The 26,431-nt window shown below is 41.9% G+C and overlaps 1 protein-coding gene across 12 annotated transcripts in view; it reads right to left on the bottom strand.

Moving 5' to 3' along the window:
* Positions 1-26,078, bottom strand: part of LOC125724886 (NACHT, LRR and PYD domains-containing protein 12-like) — a 110,573-nt gene extending 84,495 nt beyond the window's left edge. For 2 of the 12 annotated variants that reach the window (XM_049001316.1, XM_049001320.1), the window contains exons 1-2: positions 25,983-26,078; positions 17,360-17,479 (exon numbers count right to left, since the gene is read on the bottom strand). In XM_049001316.1, coding sequence (XP_048857273.1) covers positions 17,360-17,439 — 80 coding nt within the window. In that variant the 5' untranslated portion in view covers positions 17,440-17,479; positions 25,983-26,078. Of the gene's footprint in view, positions 1-2,495; positions 2,621-16,427; positions 16,542-17,359; positions 17,480-18,357; positions 18,573-18,820; positions 19,118-25,982 lie in introns of those variants that run through there. The other 10 variants (XM_049001314.1, XM_049001319.1, XM_049001313.1 and 7 more) reach the window with 8 other exon arrangements.
* Positions 26,079-26,431: the final 353 nt, after the last annotated feature.

The raw sequence follows: 26,431 nt of genomic DNA, 5'->3' as shown, positions 1-26,431 counted from the left end.
CCCCCATCACGGGTTGTTCCCTGCCTCGTGCCCATTGCTTCCGGGATAGGCTCCGGACCCCCCGCGACCTAGTAGGATAAGCAGATTGGAAAATGGATGGATGGATGGACATTTAGTCTGGTTTGCCCTTGATTGTGGAAATGAGTGATATCACCATGTGAGATCCTAAGAGCTCTGTGAGGCCTTCAGGAAGGAGCTTGTAGATGCATATGAGTCTGGGAAGGATATAAAAAGATCTCAAGAGAGTTTGGAATCAGCCATTCCACTGTCCGGGAAATAATTTACACAATAATTCACATTTAAAACAGCTGCCAGCATGGCCAGGGCAGGCTGTCCTAGCAAGTTCAGTCCAAGAGCAGACGGCAGGATGCTGAAAGACATCTCCAAAAATCCTAAAAGGTCATTTTGACGTTGGCAAAGTCCATTATCCCGGACAAAATGGCGAATCCTGGTTTAAGTCGCTTTCACTATTATTGGACGACATGGGGAGAACATGCAAACTCCACACACATGTGACCCAGGCGGAGACTCGAACCTGGATCCCAGAGGTGGGAGGCAACAGTGCTAACCACTGCACCACCATGCCGCCCGAAGTTGAAACAGGTGCTCAAAAAATATTTTACAATCTCACGATGTTAACCAGCAAGTTCCCTCCTGGACACACACACACTCAATAAACCACAATTGCTCTGCTTAGTGATGCACAAATACATGCACCCGTGTCAGTGTGATTGCTTATCATTTAGCACTGAATGAGTGCAGTGCGCGGGTGTGGAGGTGCCGTCTCCATCTCAGTCTCATTAATAAGCAGCATGGCTCCGTGACCCACTTTGTTCAAGAAATATGTTGCTAAATTCGTTTTTCCCAACCGACCAGGAAAGCTGCAGTTTTACAGGCTATTATGAAGGTGACTGTAGGAATGAAGAGGTCTTTCTGATAGTCACGCAGATTACTGTGGTTACAACACGCAGTATGTTTTACAGTGTCTTTGGAGTTGGCTTAAAGTAAAAGGCAGGTCAAATGGACTATTCTGTTTTTATATATTGTATATTAAAATAAACTGATTTGTGTTCATTATAATTGCGCTCTGGGGTAATGGAGTTCCACGACGTCAGTTTTGCTTATTTACAAAGAAAAATATAAATATGGTTGATATTTAATAGTTAACTAATTTCTAGAATATGGCCTATAAGTTATTATATGAATACGGATGCTGAAATCCGTCTGCACATTTACTGTACATGAGTTCCCCATGAACCCCAAGCCGAATATTTACGCCCCGATGCCAATGTTCCTTGAAAAAATCAACCCCAGGTAAACTTCACCTATAGCCCCGGATCTTTAAATTACTGGAAACTGTTCCAGCCAAATGCGTGTCAAAAAAACTTTGTTTAGTAGGACTTCTCACAAAACCAATATATTAACCAGTTATTGCGGTGTGTTACATTTTGCACGCTATTGAGATGTAGCTTACATATATTTGTTGGACAAACTCACTTTGTCCAAACTACCTTCGACCTCCTCCATTTTTATAGACGATTATGAAAGTGAAAGAATTTAAAAAAGCATTTTATATAACCACACAGATCACGGAAGTAAAACGTAAAATTTAAGTACGTTTGGGATTTACTAGTTGTATAATTACTGTAATAAGGTCTTATATTAAAGATTTCGAAATCATTCTAAATGAGTTCCGTGGGTATGGCGTGATTCAACAACGGAATCAAACAGTTCCGCCAAAAAAACGCCTCAAAAATGAAAAAAAAAGAGAAAGAATACGAAATATGGGGTTTACTAGCTACAGTTTGCACGGTATATAGGTCTATTTGTTTAAGAAATTCACCTTTTCCAAATGACCCTCGAAAGCTAGTTTTACAGACAACTGCGAAAATGAAAGGAGTTCAAAGCATTTTATGTAGTCGCACAGGTAATGGTGGCCACACAACTGTTCATGAATATTTCCCTGGAATGTCGCGGTCGGTAAACAAGCGTAAAGACCAATTCCAGCCAAAGACGTTTCAACAAAACATGGATCAGCTGGACACAAAACCACTAAATGAACGAGTTATATTGGAATATCTTACATTTTGCACGCTACTGAAATATACAAATATTTGTATAAAAAACTCGGCTTCTCCAAACCACATTCGACCGCCGCAGTTTTTACAAACAGTTGTGGAAGTAAAAGTTCAAAAGCATTGGATATAGTCACACGGATAACGGAGGTTAAAGGTAAAATATAAGTACATCTGGAATTTAACAATATTAATATACAATTGCTAGAATAACTGCCATTATTAATACAGATTTTGAAATCCTTCTGCACATCTACATAAGTTCCTTAGATATAAAATGATTAGAGAACATCACTGACAGTTCCAGAAGAGAGCTTAAAAAATTAGAAAAAAATTACAGAATGACCAAATTAACGAGTTATGGGGTTTACTAGCCTACAGTTTATACGGTGTATAAGTCAATTTCTTTAACAAACTCACCTTTTCCAAACGACCCTCGAAAGCTGCTGTTTTACAGACAAATGCGAAAATGAAAGTAGGAGCATTTTATACAGTCGCACAGGTAATGGTGGCCGCACCTTAGTTCATGAATATATAATACTGCGGCAATTCTCATTCAGGGTTACAGTGCAGTTGTTGTTATATATCCTAATTTATGCATAAAAGTAGTTACACCTTAACGACCACGGTCAAATCACGCGCGCTTAACGTAACATTACGATATGAAATGGAAAATAATACTCCAAGCGATCGCGCATAGGAAATGGCGCAAGATTTACTCTAATATCTATAAAGTGCAGGATACACTAAAATACAATGAAGTTCTTGTTTTCCCATATTGCAAAAAACAAGTGATATACTATCTGAGAGGCAAAGTCCTAGGCAATTTCCAGACAAAATTTAGTCAGTTGTACCATTTTCTAGCGATTGCATTTTGAAAACTATGGTTCTACGTGAATTTGCTTATTTGAGGCAAGTTTGACAGGACACATCTCAGAATTTTCCCATAGTGTATGAACAAGCCTTATACCCTCTAAAAGGCAAGGTCCCAAGCTATTACCAATACAAAATTTGCTTAACATTCACTGAACCATTTTCAAGAAACGGTACTTTGAAATCTGTGTTTGTTTATTTATTTTAGTTTTAAGCTAAGTTTAACAGGCCTTAACTCCCATAATTTTCCCATAATGAATCAACAAATATTGTTGTGGTTAAAATTATACATGCAGTTGTAGTTATTATTTTTAGATTCTCCTTTTTAAAACCTTCAAAATGATATATGGTTTGTTGGAATCGGACAAAAAATGAACGAGTTACATCCGTTAGAAGTTGTTTATATCAACAGGGCTTTATAAAATCGAGTTCTATTGGTTCAGAGTGATGTCATTGGAAATTCTATGCAAATTTTTAGAAAGTAGGCGAGCCTCGCTTCAAGGTGATACGAAACAATCGGTGGGGGAATTCCCATTCATGCCGCGAGTGAGTGAAGAAAAACGGATTTTCAATGAAAATTTAAGATAAAGGACTAATTTCTGAAGACAAAGTCCGTACAAAACATTCAAATTATGATGGTTCAACGTATTTATTTGCTATTTTGATTATTGGGATCGATAGATGATGACTTAATGGACTAATTTTTGAGAAAATCTCAATTTTAGACGAAAATTAACATTTTTTTACTCTAGCTCATAATTAGCCTGTGCGCATTCCGTCTCATTTTGCCAGCACCAGTCAGAAATTTATTACACTGGGCGGAGCCTAGTGGGCGACGGCGTCATAGGTGGAAAACACTTCAGGGTAACAATTTATTATACGAGTCATTTAAAAACCCAAATCTAAAACATCAACAATTCATCACATGTAAATGTTTTACACAAATTAATAAATGTCTTAAGGATCTGTAAAAGAATTTCTTCATCATTGACTACAGGATTAGTAATCATTTAGATATGATTTGTTTATGATCATTTCCCCTTTTAATCATTTATAAATGTTTAAGATTTTTACAAATGATTAGTTAACCCTTAACTACATGCTTATAAATGTCTTAAGAATCTGTGCATGATCTGTTCATCATTAACTAGAGGCTTCTAAATGTCTTAATGTGGTGTTATAAATCATTAGTTAATATTTAACACTTCCCTCCCCTTTCAACAGACCTCACTATAGTCTGTTTCTTAGACACTTTGATCTCATGTAGCAGCTGACCGATAGCACCTTCAGGGTCTGTGTAAATGATTTTTGTCGTAGTGATGGCGATGTTTATTCTATTCCTGGGGGGGACTCCAACAATGGAGACAGTGGTGACTCAGTCTGATTATAGTGCTGCATGATGAGCCCCTAGGCAGAGTATTTGTTTGCTCCTGGGGGGGGGGGGGGGCAAACAAAAAACACCTACCTTATGTGCCAAGGCACGTACTGATACACACACAACCTGCCATTTTCTCTGCCTATATGCAGTGATTAATTTGTGCTGGACCTCAGCTCTGGGCTCGGAGTTGTCTGCGCTCCACCACCTCAAACGCGACACCCAATAGAATTAAACTTAAGATGCCTTTGAGTTACGCTTTGGAATAAATGCAAATTGAAATAAAGAAATGTATATTTATAAAAATGTTTGTGTTGTCCATCCATCCATTTTTCAAACCGCTTATCCTATCGGGTCGCGGGGGGTCCGGAGCCTATCCCGGAATCAATGGGCACGAGGCAGGGAACAACCCAGGATGGGGGGCCAGCCCATCGCAGGGCACACACACACACCATTCACTCACACATGCACACCTACAGGCAATTTAGCAAATCCAATCAGCCTCAGCATGTTTTTGGACTGTGGGGGGAAACCGGAGTACCCAGAGGAGAACCATGGGGAGAACATGCAAACTCCACACACATGTAACCCAGGCGGAGACTCGAACCCGGGTGTTTGTGTTGTATTTTTTTTTTACATTTATCCACTTAAATTAGTATGTTTCACTAATCTGACTTTTGATTTGGAAGAGAAAAACCACAGCACATGCACAGAAGAATCAGCTTTTTAGCCACTAACACAGACGTGCCGTATTAGGAAGCTGATAAGCATAATGCCTAATTTCCACCATAGAACTGCTCTAAGCTTTGTCTAGACAAATGCCAGGTATAGCAGAATAAGGCCAAGCTGGACTGTGAGACTTATTACACATTCATTACTAATAGTACTAAGTATTACAAAGTAATACCTATTACCTAGGACTGGGTTCAGATAGAATTCTCCCACCTGCAGTCAGATCCACTCTGATCTATTGACATTAGGATGCTTGTCTAGCTACACTATAGACTAGTATATTTAGACATAAAAATATGAATAATTTAAATTACATTTAAGACATGGACATTAAGACACACAAAGAAATACAGGTAAACATCAAATTGGTTGGGAAACGTTTTTGAAAATTAGCATGTAAGTAGAATGTACAATAAATTAATTGGTGTAGTTTCAGAGTTATATGTCATAACAAGGACTCAGACGTGCTCAGATGAAAAACATTTATTGACTTTCATTTTCAGTTGATCCATCCGAGGAGTGCAGACTAGATGGGCGTAACAGGTGACAGGGCTGTCCAGGGATTGCGTGTGAGTGCGTGCTCTGCCGTGATGCATGAAAGCTGGGATACCATCTAAGCAGAGAGGCGGAGAAACAGGTAAATCCCTCCTTCCAGCCCAAAATACATTCATAACTTCCCGATGTCACAGTGGAATGTGTACATGATGTTGCTCCGGGCTGTGTAGAAATACCATGTAACGCAGCGCGAACACCTACCAAAACTGCACGTTCTATGGCCTCTAAGTGAACGGAATTCGCCATGTTGTCCTGCATCAGCTCTAACCTGCAACCACTTAGCGCGCTCTCGTCGGTACCGCCCATTTTCACGCAGATGGGCGTGGTTAATTTGCACACGTTCTCAACATTTAGTGTCTACGTTTAACATTTATATTTAACATTTAGCTTTAAGATTTAACATTTAACATATATATTTGACATTTAACATTTATATTTAAGTTTCATATTAAACATTTATATTTACATTTAACATTTACATTCAATATTCATACATAGACATACCATTTATATTTACATATGATAAACAATTTTGAAAATAATCTACACAGCAAAAAAACCTGATGATCCACAACACCATTGACTTCTAGCTAAATGTCAGAAAATTGCAGTAAATGATGAAAAAGTGGCAAATGCAAAAATGTTTGCTACCTTTACAAAAAATAAACGACTTTCGTATGTTTACGTATCACATTCAAGCGGTTATATTTGATATAATAAATAGATACAGTTGACGTGTAACCTTATTCAGTTGAAAAAGTTAGAGCTAAAAGATAAATTGATTTACGTATATCGGTAAAAGGACCCTGGCATGACATTAGTGCGATATACGCATTATAAATGAATCACTAAGTAAAAACGAAATATTGTTAATTTGAGGGGTGCCAAAATGGTATGCAATGTAATGTGTAAAGTTCAACCTTTTGTTAAAAAAATGATTGTCGAATGTGTGTCTTAATTCGAATAATGTAAATTTAAATCCCGACTTCTGCATTATTGGTGGTGTTTTTTCATAAATTGCTTCAATGCTTCCCCCTTTACCATGGAGTCGGGGGTCTGTGCTCATAACTATATATCCCGGAGGTGTCGCCTCATTTAAGGTTACGTACTCATACTACCCAGGCTTCTACTGCCTTACACTTCCTACAGATAAAGTTAATCACTATTTAAGCTATCATTGCTGACGGATGAACTAAGGCTAAACATTCTACACTCAGTACAAAACACATCAACACCACTAGCCATCTTAGAATAAAATCTCACGCTGTTTCTTGTGCAGTTTCGCTGAAGAGTTGGTTCTAGCGGTATTGGGGGATATGAAGATGAGCTGCTGTAAAGCCAGCGCGTCCGGGTTGAAGGAGCGTAATAAGCTTGATAATCCTGCGCAGAAAGTTTAAAAGTCTAATCGATTGTCGGTCTCTCCAGATTAGAAGTTCGAGCAGAAAGATAAATATAAATGCAATTTAAAAAGTTTGGAACGCCCCCTATTCTGTGAATCAGATTTCACAAAAAAACCTTAAAGTGCAAGACAGGTGGATCTGATCCAGTTCTGGCAGGTTCAGGAACCTGACCCGAGGAGGTCAGGACATTAAATACCCTGCTGGTCATCTACGCCCGCCTCCCCCCATAGGCACTGTAATATTTATTCAATCTACTATAATTGTTGCTTCCCTTAATTCTACTGTATTTGTTTACATTCACATTGCACTGTATATATGAAGCTTTGTGTCCAGCCCCCTATTTCTCACTGTGGAACCCCCCCCCCCCCCCCCCTTGCCACTTTCTTTGTGTGTCACACTGTCTGGAACGTTATGTCATGTGACTGTATATCTGTTTCTGGTTGGTCTGGCAATAAAGCCCTCTTGAGTTGTGTTGATTCTGCGGGGTAGATGAAGTAAAAACAAACCCACACAGTAGAGATACATTGTAATGCTTCTCTTCACTGACACTATTTTGCTCCCTATTACTTGGAGATCACAGTGTGAGATCAGCTAACGTGCAGCACCCCTGGAAGAATGCGGTAATATGACTGCGTACGTCTCGGACGGAATTTCATTTAAACATGCGTATAAAAACATGGCATGTTGTGCATGTGAGGTATGTTTGTACCTCAAACCGCAATCTGCATGCCAGAGGACTGCAGAATGACAAGTTGCGTTTTCCTACTCATGCACATGTATTTATGGGAGGATCAAGCTAAAAGTGGGAGTTTTGCCCAAACAGAAGGGAGGAGATGGTCAAAGAGACACGGGTTACGGATTCTGCTGCATGTATGAAAATTTGGTGGAAAGATAAAGTCTGGTTTCTGCTGAAATTCCTTTGCATGTGACCAGCAGGTGTAATCCAGGTAGTGCTTTTTCATACACAAAAATATCTGGAAGAATCGCCCCCCCTCCCCAATCCACGAGCACATTTACCGACATATAAAATACACAGCACATTCCATTAATGTGTAAGTCATATGTGATGCCGAACTACAGATTACAAACGTTCTGGCAAAATATCCTGGGTCTGTCGATGACCAGGGCCCTAGTCAGAATTTGCAAACGGTTGTAGTTTTGCTGAGCTGCAGTCGTTGGGTTGGTAACCGACTGTTAGGGATGCCCAACGTCAACTTAATTATACTAAAACATACAAGAGCACGGTAACATATTGACTAAATATGGGGAAGATGGTGGCACAGGAGGTAGTGCTTTCGTTCGGCAACTGGAGGGTTGCAGGTTCGAGCCCTGGTTCCTCCTGACCCCATCAAAGTGTCCTTGAGCAAGACACTGAACCCCAAATTGCTCCCGGTGAGCAGGTTGGCACCTTGCATGGCAGCCTCTGCCACCGGTGTGTGGATGGGTGAATGTGAGGCATGAAATGTAAAGCGCTTTGAGTACTCGTAGAAGTAGAAAAGCGCTATATAAATGCAGTCCATTTACCATTTACCATTACTAAATATGACGAGTGCTGCTTGTTCTGAACAGTAGTTGAAATGGAGCTGGTGGGCAAAAAAATCCAATAATTTGTTGTGGAATAAATAAAGACGATGCTTAGCACATAACTATGCATTTCCAAAGGACCTTTCGCTTAATCTGTAGTAGACAGCACTGTTTCAGAAGATGAAACTGCACTGAAAAAATAAAAATCATTTTACGATCACTAGTGCACGGTAATATAACGAAATACACAGATAAGTGTATACAGAGTGACAAATAATCAACATGTCATAATTAATAACCACAGTCAACATAAGATCAGAATATAAAGTATTGGAGAAGTTCACAAAATTAACACAACAACATATTAACATGGCTTCACTCTCACCTGTATAAATGTTTCAGAGATGGTATATGTGAAAAGTAACATTGCAATGTAACAGTAAATGGCAAAGTTCAGTTCATAAACAGTGCTCTACTGTAAGATAAATTTCATAGAATTAATCAATATAGAAATGTCATGGTATTTCAGTGACCTCTAGTGGTTAATATTGCACTGCAGATAAAACAAAAGGAGGTGAATAGAATAAAAATAATAATAATAATATAGTACATGTAGGGCAGCATGGTGGTGCAGTGGTTAGCACTGTTGCCTCACACCTCTGGGACCCGGGTTCGAGTCTCCGCCTGGGTCACATGTGTGTGGAGTTTTTTTTTTTTTTGTGACCAAATTTTTATTAGAGATTTTTATAACAAAGAACAAAATGGAACAAAACAGAACATACTCCACCCCCACCCCACCCCCAATACACCCTGAGACAGCAGTTCAAATATAAAGAAACAAAAAACCAATAAAGGTCACCGGCACACCCAGCCACGGAGAGCACAGCTAAAAATTGAGGATAAAAGAAATAACACACTTATACCACTGAAAAATGTTAGAATTAGGAAAGTAAAATCAAAACAAAAAACAAGGAATATGGCCTCAGGACATGACCTGCAACCAATCTTTGACCAGCTGCACGTCATGGACCCAGCTCTGGATTGTAGAACCAGACGAGTTGTTAATCCGGGCTGCAGAGAGTTCCAGCAGAAGCAGATCAAGAAAGGTGGACTTCCAGACAGAAGGAATGGCACGATCAGGAGACTTCCAACGAGAGGCTAATAACAACTTGGCCGCTAAGGAGGCAGACATCAGAAGCCTCTGCTGGAAGCGAGAGAGAGAGAGAGAGAAGAGAAGTCCAGGAGAAGAAGGACCATGGGAGACAGGGGGATGGGAGAGGAAAGAACTGAAGAGAGAGATCTGGCCACGTAATCCCAAAGAGCAGCCACTGGAGGACAGTCCCAGAACATATGGAGAAAGGTACCAGGGACCTGGAGGGGACAAAGATGACACAAGGGGTCAGGCTCTAAGCCCATGAGATGGCGTTTCCTGGGAGTGGGGTATAATCTGTGAACAAACTTAAATTGTGTTTGCTGGTGATTGGGATTTTTAGAACAATTTTTAATATTATGAAAAATAACACTCCAAGATAAGACGGGGGTGGGAGAGAGCTCCCCCTGCCAGACAGCAATTATGGGGAGAGGTTTATGAGAGGATTTGCGGAGGAGGGAATAGAGACTGGACACGGGCTTAGAAACAGGAGAAAGGGACAGAGCAAATCTGCACAGCGGGTGAAACGGAAGAGGTGAGGAAAAGGAGATATTACAGGCCCTAAGCATGGACCTCAGCTGGAGGTAGAAAAAATATGAAGAAGAGGGAAGATTAAATGTGACCTTAAGAGACTGGAACAATTTGAGACCCGAGCTATCAAAAATATCACCCAGGGTGGAGATACCTGACTGAGACCACGGCGAGGAAGAGATGGGGCGGCCTCCAATGTTCAGGACAGGATTATGGAGCAACGGAACACTGGGGTGCCATTTTGGGAAGGGGCCCAACAATTTCTCAACCCTTCTCCATGTGCGAAGGGCCTGACAGATAATCGGACCGACTGAGGCAGAGATGGATTTAAATTTAACAGGGAGGAAAGGGAGCGAGGCTAGACGATGGGGGAGAACATATTCTGCTTCGATAGGAAGCCAGGCAGGGGGATGCTGGGGAGGACTGATCCAGCTCCAAACTGGCCTTAGAGTAAAAGCAAGGTGGTAAATTTCGAAGTCCGGTAGAGAGACGCCTCCATCCAACCGGTCACGGATTAGGGTAGAGTGTCTGACGGAGGGTCTCTTGCCATCCCAAAGAAAAGTAGAAATAGTAGACTTAACTGAGGCCCAGTACCCAGGTGGAGGGGAGAGGGGAAGCATGGAACTCATAAAATTAATTCTAGGGAGCACGTTCATCTTAATAACAGCCAGCCTAGCCCGAAATGAGAGGGGAAGAGAAGACCACGAGGAGATCGAGGCTTTAATGCCCTCGAGAGTGCGGCGGAAGCCAGCAGCTGTGAGCTCTGCAACTGATGGGTAAATGTCCAACCCCAGGTATCTGAAAGACCCTGCCTGAGGAATAGAAGGAGGAAGTGAAGAGGAGCGGCAGGCAGGATTCAACGGAAGGAGAGAGGATTTTGCCCAGTTAATCCTATAGCCAGACAGGGATTCGTATGACTGAAACAGGCTAAGGACATGAGGGAGATCCACAGGAGCATTGCCGAGGTAAAGAAGCAGATCATCAGCATATAAAGAAACTGTCTGAGGGACACCTTTCACTAGGATAGGGGAAATAACATCTGAGTGACGGAGAGCGGCAGCCAGAGGCTCCAACGACAGATTAAAGAGTAGGGGGGAGAGGGGACAGCCCTGCCTGGCCCCCTGAAGAAGCCGAAAAGGAGGAGAAATGTTAGCATTAGTCAAAAGGACAGAAGAGGGGGAGGAGTAAAGGGTCTGGACTAGGTTGGTAAAATAAGAGCCAAAACCCATTCTATGCAGGACCCTCCACAAAAAAGACCAATTCATCCTATCGAAAGCCTTCTCTGCGTCTAAAGAGAGAAGGGCGGCAGGGAAGGGAAAGGAAGGAGCAGTGTGAAGTACATGGAGGAGGCGACGGATGTTGTCGGCCGCGTGACGGGATTTAATAAAACCAGTTTGGTCTGGGTGAATCAATTTGGAAATCACTGCCTGCAGTCGACGGGCAAGCACCTTGGCAAGCAGTTTGATGTCTGAATTCATAAGGGACAACGGGCGATAGCTGGAGCAATCTGTAGGGTCCTTACCTTGTTTGAGCAACAAAGTCATCAAGGACTGATTAAGAGAAGGATGGAGATGGGAGGCAGAAATGGCAGAATTCAGCATGTGGAAGAGCGGAATAGAGAGCTGCTTCCAGAAGGCAGAAAGGAGTTCCGGAGGGAGGCCATCGGGCCCTGGAGACTTCCCAGGGCTCATGGAGTCCAGAGCCTCTTTAAGTTCTGACATTGAAAGGGGAGCCTCGAGCATAGAGGCTTCTGGGCCTGAGAGACAAGGAAGTGGTACAGAGTCAAGAAACGAATCAGGGTCAGAGGGTGGAAAGACAGTGGGAGAGGAGAATAGATCTGAGTAAAATTGAAAAAAGCTACTGTTAATTTCCTGTGGGTCAGTGGTGAGAGCTCCGTCCTTGGTTCTAACAGAAGAAATTGAGGAGAAAGAGTCACATTGCCGGAGCCTGAGAGCCAACAACTTACTGGGCCTAGCACCTGAGACATAATATCGTGACCTAGTGCGATGAACCATAAACTCAGCGCGGTGTGACAGAAGGACATTTAGCTCCGCCCTGGTGTTTAAAATGAGGGTCTCATGATCCGGATCAACCACTACAGGACGAGCACTCTCTAAGTGAGCTAGCCGCCTTTCGAGATCACAGATCTTCCGGTGACGTTCGCGAGCCAGGCCACTGGCAAAAGCAACCGTGGCATCGCGGAGAAAGCCCTTTATTGCCATCCAGCAGTAGACTGGGTCATCAGTTGAGCCTGTATTAATTGAAATAAATTCTTCAAGTCTAGGAGTCAGATAGGCTATATATTTAGAGTTTTGAAGCAAAGAAGTGTTGAGCCTCCATCTTGGGGCCCGAGGAGAAAGAGTAGGTACAGCTAAGTGGAGGAGAGCACACTTGTGGTCAGACAAAGAGGAAGAAATCAGAGAAGCATTAGAAACAGCAGAGGCAAGAGAGCGAGAAACAAAGATATAGTCTATGCGAGACTGGGATTTGAAGCGAGGTGAGAAGAAGGAAAATTCTCTGGCGGAGGGGTTAATTAGGCGGAATGAATCGACCAAATTCAAGTCCTCCACGAATTTACACAGGGAACGTGTGGAGGGAGGCACCCGGCTACCCACGAGAGAGGGAGATTTATCAAGGACAGGGTTGTGGACAGCGTTAGCATCAGTTCCAATAACAAGGTCAAATTCCTGAAATTTAAGAAGGTGGTCAGAAAGATCCCGAAAGAATGAGGCGCGTGGGGGAGTGGGCGCGTATGCGGCAACAAAGCAGACCTTCCTACCCCCCAGGTCAGAGAGGGCGTAACAGTACCTGCCGTCAGCATCCCCCCCAGAGTTAAGAATATGAATCTGAAGGGACCGCTTGACTAATATGGCTACTCCACATCTACGTGAGGAAGCTGATGAAGTGGAGATAACCCTGTAGAACCTGGAGGCCGCCCGCAGTGCATCTCGCTGGAGAAGGTGGGTCTCAATTAAAAAGGCAAGGTCAACGTGCTGCCTCTTCAAAAAATCAGTCACACTGGACCGTTTTTTGGGAGTATTCAGAGCCCTAACATTCCAGGAATCTATATTTATATTGGCCATGATCAAAACAAAACAGACAGTAAGATGTAAACAAGGAAAAAAAAACAAGTTAACAAAATCTCAATATGCCAGACATGAACCAGAAGCTGAATGTGCCGGTCGATGAACCGTGACTTCAAGAAGTAAGTCTCAGGGAAAAACCCCTTCCCACCCCCCCAAGCAGACACAAAAATCCCCCAGACCCATGCTCCGGACAGGCAACGCAGCAGTAACATAGAAGACATTAAAAAACTAATCGGGACTGCGGCCAGGTCCAGAACAACCCCCCTCCCGCCCCCTCCGACCGAAGTCAGAAACTGCGCGCACGTGGCGCCCGAAGCTAAGCCGCAAAACAGACTAACTCCGCGCACACGTCCCCCAGCCCATTCTGAGTAACAGAGACACAGATAAAACAGACCCCGTGCCACTGCTGCTGCCCCGTGTACAGAACAGGAAAAACGGCAAATTGGAGTAGTCAGGCAATAGCACTAAAGCAGACATCCAATTAATAAACTAATAGAAGCAGGCGAAAAGTGCAGAGTAAAACAAAAACAAAAACATCCCATAACAAAACAATATACAGGACCCACAGCGATCGCAGAAAAATTAAAATAAATGTAAAAATAAATGAATAATAATAATATATAAAAAAGAAAACGGCAAACCCAAAGGGGAGCGAAATAATTATACGGGAAGAGTCCCAAGAGACTGAAAATGATCCATGGCGGTATTCGCGTCCTCCGGAGTAGCGGACATGACCTGCTGGCTTCCAAAAGACAGCTTCAGGCGCGCAGGGAAAATCAGGAAAGGAGAAAGACCCAACTCCTTCGCTCTCCGGATCGGCGCGTTCATCGCCTTCCTGGCTGCAGCCGTCTTGGCGCTAAAGTCTTGAAAGAAGAAAATTCTCCCACCTTCAAAACTGAGGTCCTGGACTTTGCGGGCTTCACGTACCACAGCCTGCCGGTCACGGAAGTCCATGAAGTGCATGAGGATGGGAGGCGGACGAGAAGAGGTATCGGACCGGCCATGCAGCCTGTGGGCATGGTCAATGGCTGGCTGGAAATTAGGGAGATGGGGGAAAATAGCTGGCCAGAGGCTGTTAAGAAAAGACCGCATATCGCCCCCTTCGCGCCCTAGTTTAATCCCAACTACTTTAAGATTAAGGCGACGGCTGCGGTCCTCAATCTCAGTGATTTTAACATCCAGGGAAAGTAGGCCCTTATTAAAATCAGCCAGCTCCCTGGAGTGTCGATCGGTCACAGACTTCACAGAGGCGACTTCTTTTTGAATAGATTTAAAGTCCGCCCTCAGCGAGTTCAGGTCAGCGCGGAGCTCCGAATGGTGTTGCTGGAGCGTGCCATTTAAGGAGTTCACCTGTTCGGAAACGAAGTTCTTCATTTCCTCAAGAAAAGGTGCCAGAAGAGGGGAAAGGGCCTCTTCAGAAGCGCCTCCATCAGAGCGGGGCACTTTCTTCTCCGGACTGGAAAGAACTGGGCGAGGTCTGCGCTGATTAGCAGCCATCAGGAAAAATAAAAGAATGAGCGCCGAATTCGTACAGAATTGCGAACGGGTAAGTGGCAAGGGGACTGACTAAAGGGCAAATAGGTGGATGGGACGCGCGGACGAGCAGAGTTAGGCAGCCATTAGCGACGAGCGTCACGTGACCTCTCCCTTTTATCTGTTTATATATGTTTTTGTTTGTTTGTTTAGTTTTGTTATGTGGCCATTTTGTATAGGAGGGATTGTCTGTTACTCGGCTCCAGTATAAAAGAACTGGCTGATTGTGGAAGAAGACGGTGAAGACAGAAGATGGCGAGGTCTTTTTATGAAGCTACACATATTAAAGTGCTGCCCACTGACCAGCCCTAGCTAGGAGCCCAGTTTACTTTTATGTTATGGCCTGACTATAGACCCAGAGAGACATGCATGTTAGTGGGCTGTAACACTGTTACCTCTCAGGGCTCTTTCTCTTACACCCCACAGGGGGGGCATTTCATGGCTTGCACTATAAATGTTCCGACTCACAGCCACTAATGTCCTGAGGCCCCAGGGCACTGGCCCCACTGGCCCGGTCCATAACCCAGCCGAGGCTCCAGGGGGCGCTATCTTGGAGCACTTTCAGCCACCGGCTCATTCCCCCACCGTGAGCTAAGAAGCTACTGGGGATCTTTCCTGCCTGCTGCCGTTAGACACCACAATGCCTGCTGTCGATGTGCAGCCCCCACAGCCAGCCTTAACGTCCCATTTTTAATGTGGTAAAAGCTGCTCTCTGTTCTTAATTATATAAATAACATACATTTCTATATATTATTTATTTATTGAACAATATTGTATTTTCAGGATTTTTCCATTATGTACTGTGTACATCTTAAACTTATTATCCTACAGAAATTTTGTTTACTTCTAGAAATGTTTACTCACTTGCACTATATCTGCTGTCTTTGCAGGTTGTCTTTGTTTTACATTGTATGTTTGTATCTGTGCACTTTGCTACTGAACGCAAGAGAATTTAACCCTGGGATCAACAAATCATCTTATTTTATACTCAGGGGATGAGAACCACTGCAGTGTCACATTAATTATGATCTGAATCAGCAAGTATTTAAACGTCACATTTGGCAAAGACACCAATAGTCTTTCTCTTTTTTGTCTGATGATAGTAGTTTATTGTTTAAGCCACACAGTTCGATTAAACATGTTAAACTGAAGCCTTCGTCTGAGTCTGATCTAATGAATTCATGAGAGTGAAATTATTTGTTATCAAAACAGAAACATCCGTCTCACGAAGCGACAATCTATTGTCGAGTCATTCTTTAATGGACATGCAGAGGGAAACAGGCAAACCAGTTAATTTCCAGCTCTGTGCTGAGGACTGAAATTTAAAATCCACTTTGCAATTAAATAACTTCCAATTCCAGCTCGCAGAAAGTCAGGTTTTACAGTAATCCTCATCCATTTACCTCAGATGTTATTTATATAGAATACAGACAAAACTTTTGTTTAAATGCTCAAGGTGATGGAATCTGTTAAAGGTAAAAATTGGTGCATTCATTATAAATATGTTTTTTCCTCATAGCTTGTATGTGTCTCTGTGCCATTTGACTGAGAGTCTGAATGTCACTAACAGTGTTTGTTTAAATCCACATTTACCTTTGATCAGTAGGAAAAGGTCCCTCACTGAATATGCTTGGTTGCTCCATTGATTCGTCACTCCTCAGGGAATCACAGCTGGGTACAGGGGAGTCTGCTCTCTTCATCAGGACACTGTGGGCAGCGAGAGGAAACAAACCCTCATGGTATAAATATAATTCATACAATGGGGACGACATCACACTGCTGTTTAGCCTTCTGCTCTGCCTTCATGTACTTTGATATTGTCATGACCTGCTCGTCGCCTCCTCATGTGTGCCACGCCCCCTGCTTACCCACGTGTTCTTTCCCGATCGTACTCAGCTGTGTCTGATTATTTTCAATCAGTCCTGTGTATTTCAGTCCATGTCTTACCTGAGTCCTTTGTCTGTCATTGATGTTAGTCGCTGTCTAATGGTCCGTGTCCCGTATTTCCCTATTAAACCCCCGTTTACCCATACTTTGCCTGCTTGCCTGTTCCTGCTCACTCGTTTGCCTGCACGCTCACCCAGCGGTCGCGAGCGTCCCGTGACAGATATGCTGTGAAGCTCTTGATGTAAACAAACTTATTTACAGTCAGCTTTTAAGGAAATCATCTCATCTAAAATCTAGATATTATATGAAACTTTTAGCATCACCGTTAAAAACCTCCACAACTAGACTTGACTGATGTTCCTTTTTACCTGTTTATATATGTTTTTGTTTGTTTAGTTTTGTTATGTGGCCATTTTGTATTGGAGAGATGGTCTGTTGCTCAGCTCTAGTATAAAAGAACTGACTGATTGTGGAAGAAGACGGTGAAGACAGAAGATGGCGAGGTCTTTTTATGAAGCTACACATATTAAAGTGCTGCCCACTGACCAGCCCTAGCTAGGAGCCCAGTTTACTTTTATGTTGTGGCCTGACTATAGACCCAGAGAGACATGCATGCTAGTGGGCTGTAACACTGTTACCTCTCAGCGCTCTTTCTGTTACACCCCACAGGGGGGCGCATTTCAGAAGCAGCTCCTCTATTTCCTCTCTCCTTGTCCATTTTTGTGCTGATCCAGACCAGTTGATTCCTGCTGGGGCCTCTGTGAACATGAAGGGTTAATAGATACATCCTATAATCTTTAAATTGTATTTCATAATACCATTGTGATTCTCATTGTTCATTATTATGAAATATTATTTCATGTAATGCAAATGTGACTACTTGAATAATTCAAACTGTACTGCTCAATAAAGAACAACGTTCCACATTGTATTGCCAAATTTAATATTTGCCGGTGTTCGGTCGAACCACACAACCGCCTGTGTGCATTACGGTGGCACGTATCAACATGGCAGCACGAAATATCCTGCATTTCAGGAAATGTTACCCTCTCATATTTGGTCAGAGAAGTATGTGAGATGGCAGAAAGCCATTCAGATAAATAAATGACTTGTGAATAAACTACGTTTTTTTGTACTGAGGTCCAGAGTCACTGTGTGTCTGTTTTAGCAGGGTGAACCAATGTTTTAGGCTTAAGGTAACAATGTTCCCTCTTCAAATACATGCACAAATGTATTTTTGATGTATGTAAAACTGATTTCTGTATCTGTGTGTTAACATAGAAAACCATGCATCACAATGTCCTGGATTATGTCTGAATGCTCACAAAGACTTTGTTGTCAGCAGTAGCTGATAAATGTAAGTAAGTTGCTACAATGAAGTTATAATTAGATTAAGCAATATCACAATTATTGTCACGCATGGCATGTACTTTGGTGAGATCTGCAAATCCCGGCATGTCTCGCAAGCGCTCGTGTATATAACCCTGTGTCTGTGTAATTGTAAATAGCCCTTGTGTTGTTGTTATGGCTAAAGTTGCCTTCTCGATCGTGGTGTGTATGTTTGCCCGTATCTTGTGTGTCCCCTGTCCGATCCTCACATGTTCTTAGTTTGTATAACTCCCCCGCCGTAAGTCACCTTTCAGTTTGGCATCCGACCACCTTGTGTTTCCGTTTTGTATATTTAGTGATGTTGCTCATATGGTGCCTGTTACAATCCTGTTACATCCTTCGCTGTAATCGCGATAACTGGGTCTAGTTAGAAACCGTCTAAATATAAAGTAGCGGATGACGTCATGATTTCTAATCAGCACTCGACGAGAGAACATGGGGGAACTGAATATCCTGCAACACCTGTCAGAAACAAAATAAGTATGACAGTGCGAAGTTGAAACAGATGGTCAAAAAAATATTTTACAGTCTCACAATGTTAACCAGCAAGTTCTCTCATGGACACACACGCTCAATAAACCACAATTGCTCTGCTTAGTGAAGCACAAATACGTGGCACCCGTGTCAGTGTGATTGCTTATCATTTAGCACTGAATGAGTGCAGTGCGCGGGTGTGGAGGTGCAGTGAGTGATTGCTTACTATTACTAACCTCTGTGTTATGACCTGATCGTACGATCCTCTTGTGTACCACTCCCCCTCGTGTGATCATCCGAAGCCACCTCTGAGTATCCCCGGAGGTCGCTTTGCTGCCGCTGCCCCCTAGAGGAAGCTGGAGGCTCAGCTGCCTGCCGCTAAGTCTCTGGCTGGGACGTTCTTCACCCTCCAAGGCCTTTTCTGGAAGGTGATGGAGGTTTTAACAGTGAATGACTCCCCAGAGGCTGCCCAGTTGTGCACACAGCTTCAAGGGGGGTATGCAGCATTCGCCCCAACTTCACCACCTTGTGAGCTAGACAAAATGGCAGAGAACCCTGCGTTTCAGGGACTCTGTGGAGGTTCTGGGACAGTTAACCCCAGAGATGAAGTGTAGTGTAGCGCTGAGGTACCGGCAGGCAGCGCAGCAGGTTGGACTGATGCTAGGCTTGTAAATAGTTCTCCATGGCCGCATGCATTGCAATGTCAAGTATAGTGTTAAATATTAATCGGTGTGTGTATGTGTGTGTGTGTGTGTGTGTGCGCCCACCGTACGTGTTAGGAGTGTGTGCATCAACGGGCACGGTGGGCAGTATGAGTGCGTTGTGAGTACGACTGACCCGGGTGCAATAAAGGCCACCTTGTGGTTGAAACCAGAATTATCTCAGTCTCATTAATAAGCAGCATGGCTCCGTGACCCACACTGTTCAAGAAATATGTTGTTAAACTCGTTTTTCCCAACCGAACGGGAAAGCTGCAGTTTTACAGGCTATTATGAAACTGACTGTAGGAATGAAGAGATCTTTCTGATAGTCACGCAGATTACTGTGGTTACAACACGCAGTATCTTTTACAGTGTCTTTGGAGTTGGCTTAAAGTAAAAGGCAGGTCAAATGGACTATTCTGTTTTTATATATTGTATATTAAAATAAACTGATTTGTGTTCATTATAATTGCGCTCTGGGGTAATGGAGTTCCACGACGTCAGTTTTGCTTATTTACAAAGAAAAATATAAATATGGTTGATATTTAATAGTTAACTAATTTCTAGAATAGGGCCTATAAGTTATTATATGAATACGGATGCTGAAATCCGTCTGCACATTTACTGTACATGAGTTCCCCATGAACCCCAAGCCGAATATTTACGCCCCGATGCCAATGTTCCTTGAAAAAATCAACCCCAGGTAAACTTCACCTATAGCCCCGGATCTTTAAATTGCTGGAAACTGTTCCAGCCAAATGCGTGTCAAAAAACTTTGTTTAGTAGGACTTCTCACGAAACCAATAAATTAACCAGTTATTGGGGTGTGTTACATTTTGCACGCTATTGAGATGTAGCTTACATATATTTGCTGGACAAACTCACTTTGTCCAAACTATACCTTCGACCGCCTCCATTTTTATAGACGATTATGAAAGTGAAAGAATTTCAAATGCATTTTATATAACCACACAGATCACGGAAGTAAAATGTAAAATTTAAGTACGTTTGGGATTTACTAGTTGTATAATTACTGTAATAAGGTCTCATATTAAAGATTCCAAAATCCTTCTAAATTAGTGATGGGAATTCCGGCTCTTTTAAAAGAGCCGGCTCTTTCGGCTCCCAAGTGGCTCTTCAGATTTTATTTGGTGCTTAATATATATTTTAAGAAAAATAATGTAAAATTATTAGTGAAATGAATGACTATGGTTGGAAATCACGTGCAATCATTTTAGCCAATTCCTCATCAGTTGTTTTCTGTTTTACTTGAGTCATAGCTTTTTGCACAAACTGTCTCATAGAGCTCTAGGTTGTAGGTCTAGGTGGTTGTGGTGCTGTACTGGATGATGGTGTAGACATTGACAAACTGGCACTTTCAACAGTTGCAGTAGACAAACTGTGACTTTCATTAGTAGCAGGTTCACTTGCTTGCCTTTTTTCTTCCCACTGCACTGATGGATGTACAGTTCTCAGGTGCCAGTGCAGGTTATTTGTAGACCCTGTTCGATATGAGATTTTAACCTTGCACACTCTACATTCCTTTGTATTATCAATGTAATTGAAATGTATCCAAATTTCACTCCGTTTCCTGCAGTCACTCATTTTGTCGTGCGCGTCTCCTTCCTGTTTCTTTCTCTGTGCCTGCGATTGCTGTATTTGTCTATGGGTGCGTTCGACTTCACGCAGCCGTTTGCAGCGCTGGCTTAAAGCAATGCATTCTGGTCCCGACGCAATGCATCACGGTTACATTGTTTTTGTCCGACAAAACATCACCACCTGTGACCATGTCACATGGTACAAAAACCTCACGAGAGCAAGGCGACATAATAGGCCGTAAGGTGAAGCAGCTTTTCGTTTCATTCCGTTCCCATATATGGGGCACTACATTCTTTTTATTCCAATAAAAGGATCAATTGGTATAGAATGAAAAAATAAAAGTTCTCCATCTGTAATCCAGCAGTTATTTTTTTACAAGTGTATAAAGTTGGTAATAGTCCCATCCTCGCGTAATCATTTTTTAAAGGTGAGAGATGCGGCTTTGCGTCACGTGCTTGCCGCTAGACCAATGAGATGGCATAACGTCGGAACGACATGTAAACATGGTCCAAGATGGCAACGCCCTTGTTGTCACTATCGAGTAGCGAAGAGGATAAAATTATTGTCAGACCTCCACCAAAAGTCAGTAAAAGGGTTTATAAACAATGCTATATGCATCTCACGTCCATAAAAAAAGAAGAAACGAAGGATTTTACACGCACACGGTGGGATACATTTAGAAACTGCATCAAACGGTGGCTTGACTTGCTGGGTGAGAGTCAGAAAATAGCAGAAACATACAAACATTGTCTAGAAATCGAGTTTGACCGTGTGCCCGAAGACGCAGGGTTTCACTCCACTTGCTACCGGCGTTTTATTGACAAAAAGCGCTTGGATGCGGCCGAGAAACGAGTTTCACGGCGCCCTGAAGCTGGTGATGATCATAACACAGACCAGTCTGTGTCATCGGGAAATAGTATTTCGTCAACGTATTGCCCAACAAAAAAACTTAGGTCCAGTACCGGACTGCCGATAGCTTGTTCGGGTCCTGTACTTCCTGCTTTGTGCATAATTTGCAAGAAAACGGACAAGTACATCACTGTGGCAGGCAAACGCCAGAAGGACAATCTTTCACAAGCGGAGACACTGTCGGCAGGTATAAAGCACACGTTTGAACTTAAAGTTATATGCCATATGCTGAGAACCATAACTAACTTTCAAATACATCAATATTTACATTACATGTACATTATAATGTTTATAGTGCAGTCAGTTTTTGCATACACATATGCATGAACAGTGAGAACTGTTATGTTTTTTTTAAATACATATTTATTACAGGCCAGTTGCTCAAAGCAGCTGAGATGAAGGAAGACACTAGCATTCTTGTGCATATTAAAGACAAAGACCGTGTGTCTCTGGAAGTACGACATCACAAGTCCTGTTACAGACAGTACACCAGGTTCTTGACAAAGTCTACTAGATTCCATGCTGAATCCTTTTGACTCACACCAAGATGGCATTGTGTGTCTTAGCTCTGGAATAGTTGCAGCTAAAGAAATTATGATGGATTTGCTCACAGCTTCAGAAAAGGGGGAAAATGCTGTTCAGGAATTTATGGACCAAAGACTGCTATCACCATCAGTTGACATATTTGCCCCCATCAAAAAACTAAAACTAAAGACATTCAGTGATCAAGCCAAGACAAAGAAGAAATCTGCAGCAGGCAAGGAAGTAATTCTACGTGCAGACAAGAAGCTTTTCTCCAGACTGCTCGTCATAGGTCAAAGAAGAAAGATAGACTTGAGGGAAATTCTCTCCTACTCCTTGGGAACTGTGTCATATCCTTTATCAAGTGCTGATGGTTCTCTTGCAAAAACAAACAAATCAGCTCTCATGGATGTTCTGGAAACCAAAGGTGGAGACTGTTTAGTTGACAGAGTACCAGTAAATGGAGCTATACTTTTTGATGGCATGGCAGTCATTCAAGCCATTCAGTCCATACCAAGTACCTTCGGGGAGCTTGCTGACACTATTCTACAGTACTTAGTCAAGCTTGCTCTCAAACACAACTGTACACGGATAGATTTTGTGATAGACAAGTATCCAGAAATTAGTATTAAAAATGTAGAACGATCACGCAGAGCTGTTGGTGGCACACAACAGGTAAAAATTTATGGGCGGGATCAAAAGACACCAACACAATGGAAGAAGTTTCTGTCGGATGGGACAAACAAAGAAGCACTGGCAGAATTCTTCTATGTAATGTGGCGAGACGCTGATCTTACCATTTTAGGTAAGGACTTACATTTATACATAACACATGGAGACCTGTGTCACTGCATGGCTGTAACAGAGGGTTTACAAACTGTCAGTGCTGTTGAAAATCTGACATGTGATCATGAGGAATGTGACACCAGGTTGTTTTTTTCATGCAAAACATGCTGCACAGGAACACCAAACTGTAGTCATCAAGAGCCCTGATACTGATGTGGCAGTGATTGCATTAAGTCTGCAGCCAGATTCACCATGCAGATTGTATTTTTTCACTAGGGTTGGCAACAAAACGAGGATCATTGACTTATGTAAGGTGTCATCAGCTCTCGGCAACAGTGTATGTTTGGCACTTATTTGGATCCATACCTTCTCAGGCTGTGACTCTACAAGTGCCTTTTATGGCAAGGGGGAAAAAAAGTCATTTTCTGTTGCTTGCGAGAAAGAGGAATACCTGACTGCATTTATAAATCTGGGTAGCAGTTTTAATTTGGACCAGTCTACCTTTGAAGTGCTTTGCAAATATGTCTGTCACCTATATGGCCAATCATGTGCTAAAAGTCTGAACGATGCACGATACAAAGCATTCTGCATGGCATCATCAGCTTTGCCAGAACGATCCATGCCTCCGACAAGTGATGCTTTGTACCAACACTGCAAAAGGGCAAACTACCAAGCAGCCATAATGAGACATTCTCTGAAAGGTAAAATGTGTGCCCCTTCACCTGTTGGCAATGGATGGCACCTCGAGGATGGGGAGTTAACAGTGACGTGGATGACTAGAAATCCAGCCCCTGATAGTGTCTTGCAGGTTGTCCACTGCAGTTGCAAGCAAATGTGAGACTGGAAGATGTTCCTGTATGTCTGCAAATCTGTCCTGTACAGATTTATGCCGCTGTCTCAATTGTACAAATGTTTTCCAGGAAACACAGGAAAGAGCTACATGTGAAGATGGTTCTGATAAAAGTGATAAGGATAGTAGTGATGAGTAAAGGTGATCTGTGTCACAGGTTACTTGGATTTGAGCTGTAATGAAGCTGCTGTAAAATGTTTAATATTTGTCGTTATTGAAAAATTAGTGCAGCAGTCCAGCATTTCAAGTCATTTTAGCCAACTTGGACCAAAAACTGTTTTTATCTTTAATTTTGTGTGATTCCTAAGTGCCTACTGAACATTTTGATGAATAAAACATAACAAAAATGTTTAAGTTTCAATTTGTTCTTCAGTTTTATTTGGTGCCAATCGGTGAAGTTGAAGTGCGTTATAAAAAACAAATTGCATTATTTCATGGTCTTCCTTCAAAATTGAGTTTATTAATGCACCAATACTTGTCTCAGATATGTAGCTACATGTATAAATGTGGATTTGACATATATTTCGTTTTGATTAAATGCGTATTAATAAAGTTACAGGCCAAACTAGCAGCATGAGATTTTCGTTTTTTGTAAATCCTAATTATACACATTTTTGCATCCTGACAAAAACTGCAGTATTTCTTGTGGAGAACTTTTAACATAGAAGCCATAAGACTGTTGTCTATCCAGAAATTCATTAAAAACGTAGTGCCCAGACGTGGGAACGAAAAGTGATTTCTAGACACTTTTTCTAGGTTCACCTTATGGCCTATAAAACTTAAAGCCCAAGTCGAACGCACCCTGCATCACCGCGCTCCCCGTCCTGCTCAGAGCAGACGCGCATCGTGTGGTTGACCAATCCGTGCAGCTTGAAAAAAAAAATAGAACTAAAAAAGCGGCTCTGACTCCGGCTCACAGGCAGGAGCCGGCTCCGAGAGCCGTTTCGTTCGCGACCGACACATCACTATTCTAAATGAGTTCCGTGGGTATAACGTGATTCAACAACTGAATCAAACAGTTCCGCCAAAAAAACGCCTCAAAAAAAAAAAAAAAAAAAGAATACGAAATATGGGGTTTACTAGCTACAATTTGCACGGTATATAGGTCTATTTGTTTAAGAAATTCACCTTTTCCAGTTCAAAACATTTTATATAGTCGCACAGGTAATGGTAGCCACACAACTGTTCATGAATATTTAATATTGCAGCAATTGTCATTTCAGGGTTACCGTACAGTTGTTGACTTAAAATGCTGTGCTATAGCCTAATATAAACATAAAACAATTACATCGCTTAAAAGTAAAACTACAGTCAAATAGATTCTTCTATATTGTATCTGATCTTTTAAAATAAACTGATTTGCGTGAATTATAACAGGGCTCCGGGGTAATGGCGTAATTGCAACGTCTGTTTTCCTACTTTACAATGAAAAATTGCTAGAAAGAGTTAATATATTAATACAGATTTGTAGAAAGATTTCAAAATCTTTATGAATTCCCCAGGAATGTCGCGGTCGGTGAACAAGCGTAAAGACCAATTCCAGCCAAAGACGTTTCAACAAAACATGGATCAGCTGGACACAAAACCACTAAACGAACTAGTTATATTGGATTTCTTACATTTTGCACGGTACTGAAATATGCAAATATTTGTATAAAAAAACTCGGCTTCTCCAAACCACATTCGACCGCCGCAGTTTTTACAAACAGTTGTGGAAGTAAAAGTTCAAAAGCATTGGATATAGTCACACGGGTAACGGAGGTTAAAGGTAAAATATAAGTACATCTGGAATTTAACAATATTAATATACAATTGCTAGAATTACTGCCATTATTAATACAGATTTTGAAATCCTTCTGCACATCTACATAAGTTCCTTAGATATAAAATGATTAGAGAACATCACTGACAGTTCCAGAAGAGAGCTTAAAAAATTAGAAAAAAATTACAGAATGACAAAATTAACGAGTTATGGGGTTTACTAGCCTACAGTTTATACGGTGTATAAGTCAATTTCTTTAACAAGCTCACCTTTTCCAAACGACCCTCGAAAGCTGCAGTTTTACAGACAAATGCGAAAATGAAAGTATAGGAGCATTTTATATAGTCGCACAGGTAATGGTGGCCGCACCTTAGTTCATGAATATATAATACTGTGGCAATTCTCATTTCAGGGTTACAGTGCAGTTGTTGTTATATATCCTAATTTATGCATACAAGTAGTTACATCTTAACGACTACGGTCAAATCACGCGCGCTTTACGTAACATTACGATATCAAATGGGAAATAATACTCTAAGCGATCGCGCATAGAAAATGGCTCAAGATTTACTGTCATATCTATGAAGTGCAGGATGCACTAAAATAAAATGTTCTTCTTTTCCCATAATGCAAAAAACAAGTTATATACTATCTGAGCGTTAAAGTTCTAAGCAATTTCCAGACAAAATTTAGTCAATTGTACCATTTTCTAGTGATT

The sequence above is a fragment of the Brienomyrus brachyistius genome, unplaced genomic scaffold, assembly GCF_023856365.1.
Source record: "Brienomyrus brachyistius isolate T26 unplaced genomic scaffold, BBRACH_0.4 scaffold58, whole genome shotgun sequence".
NCBI classification, from domain to species: Eukaryota; Metazoa; Chordata; class Actinopteri; order Osteoglossiformes; family Mormyridae; genus Brienomyrus; species Brienomyrus brachyistius.
The sequence above is the reverse complement of the archived record's forward strand: the minus strand, read 5'-3'. Positions and strand labels throughout refer to the sequence as shown.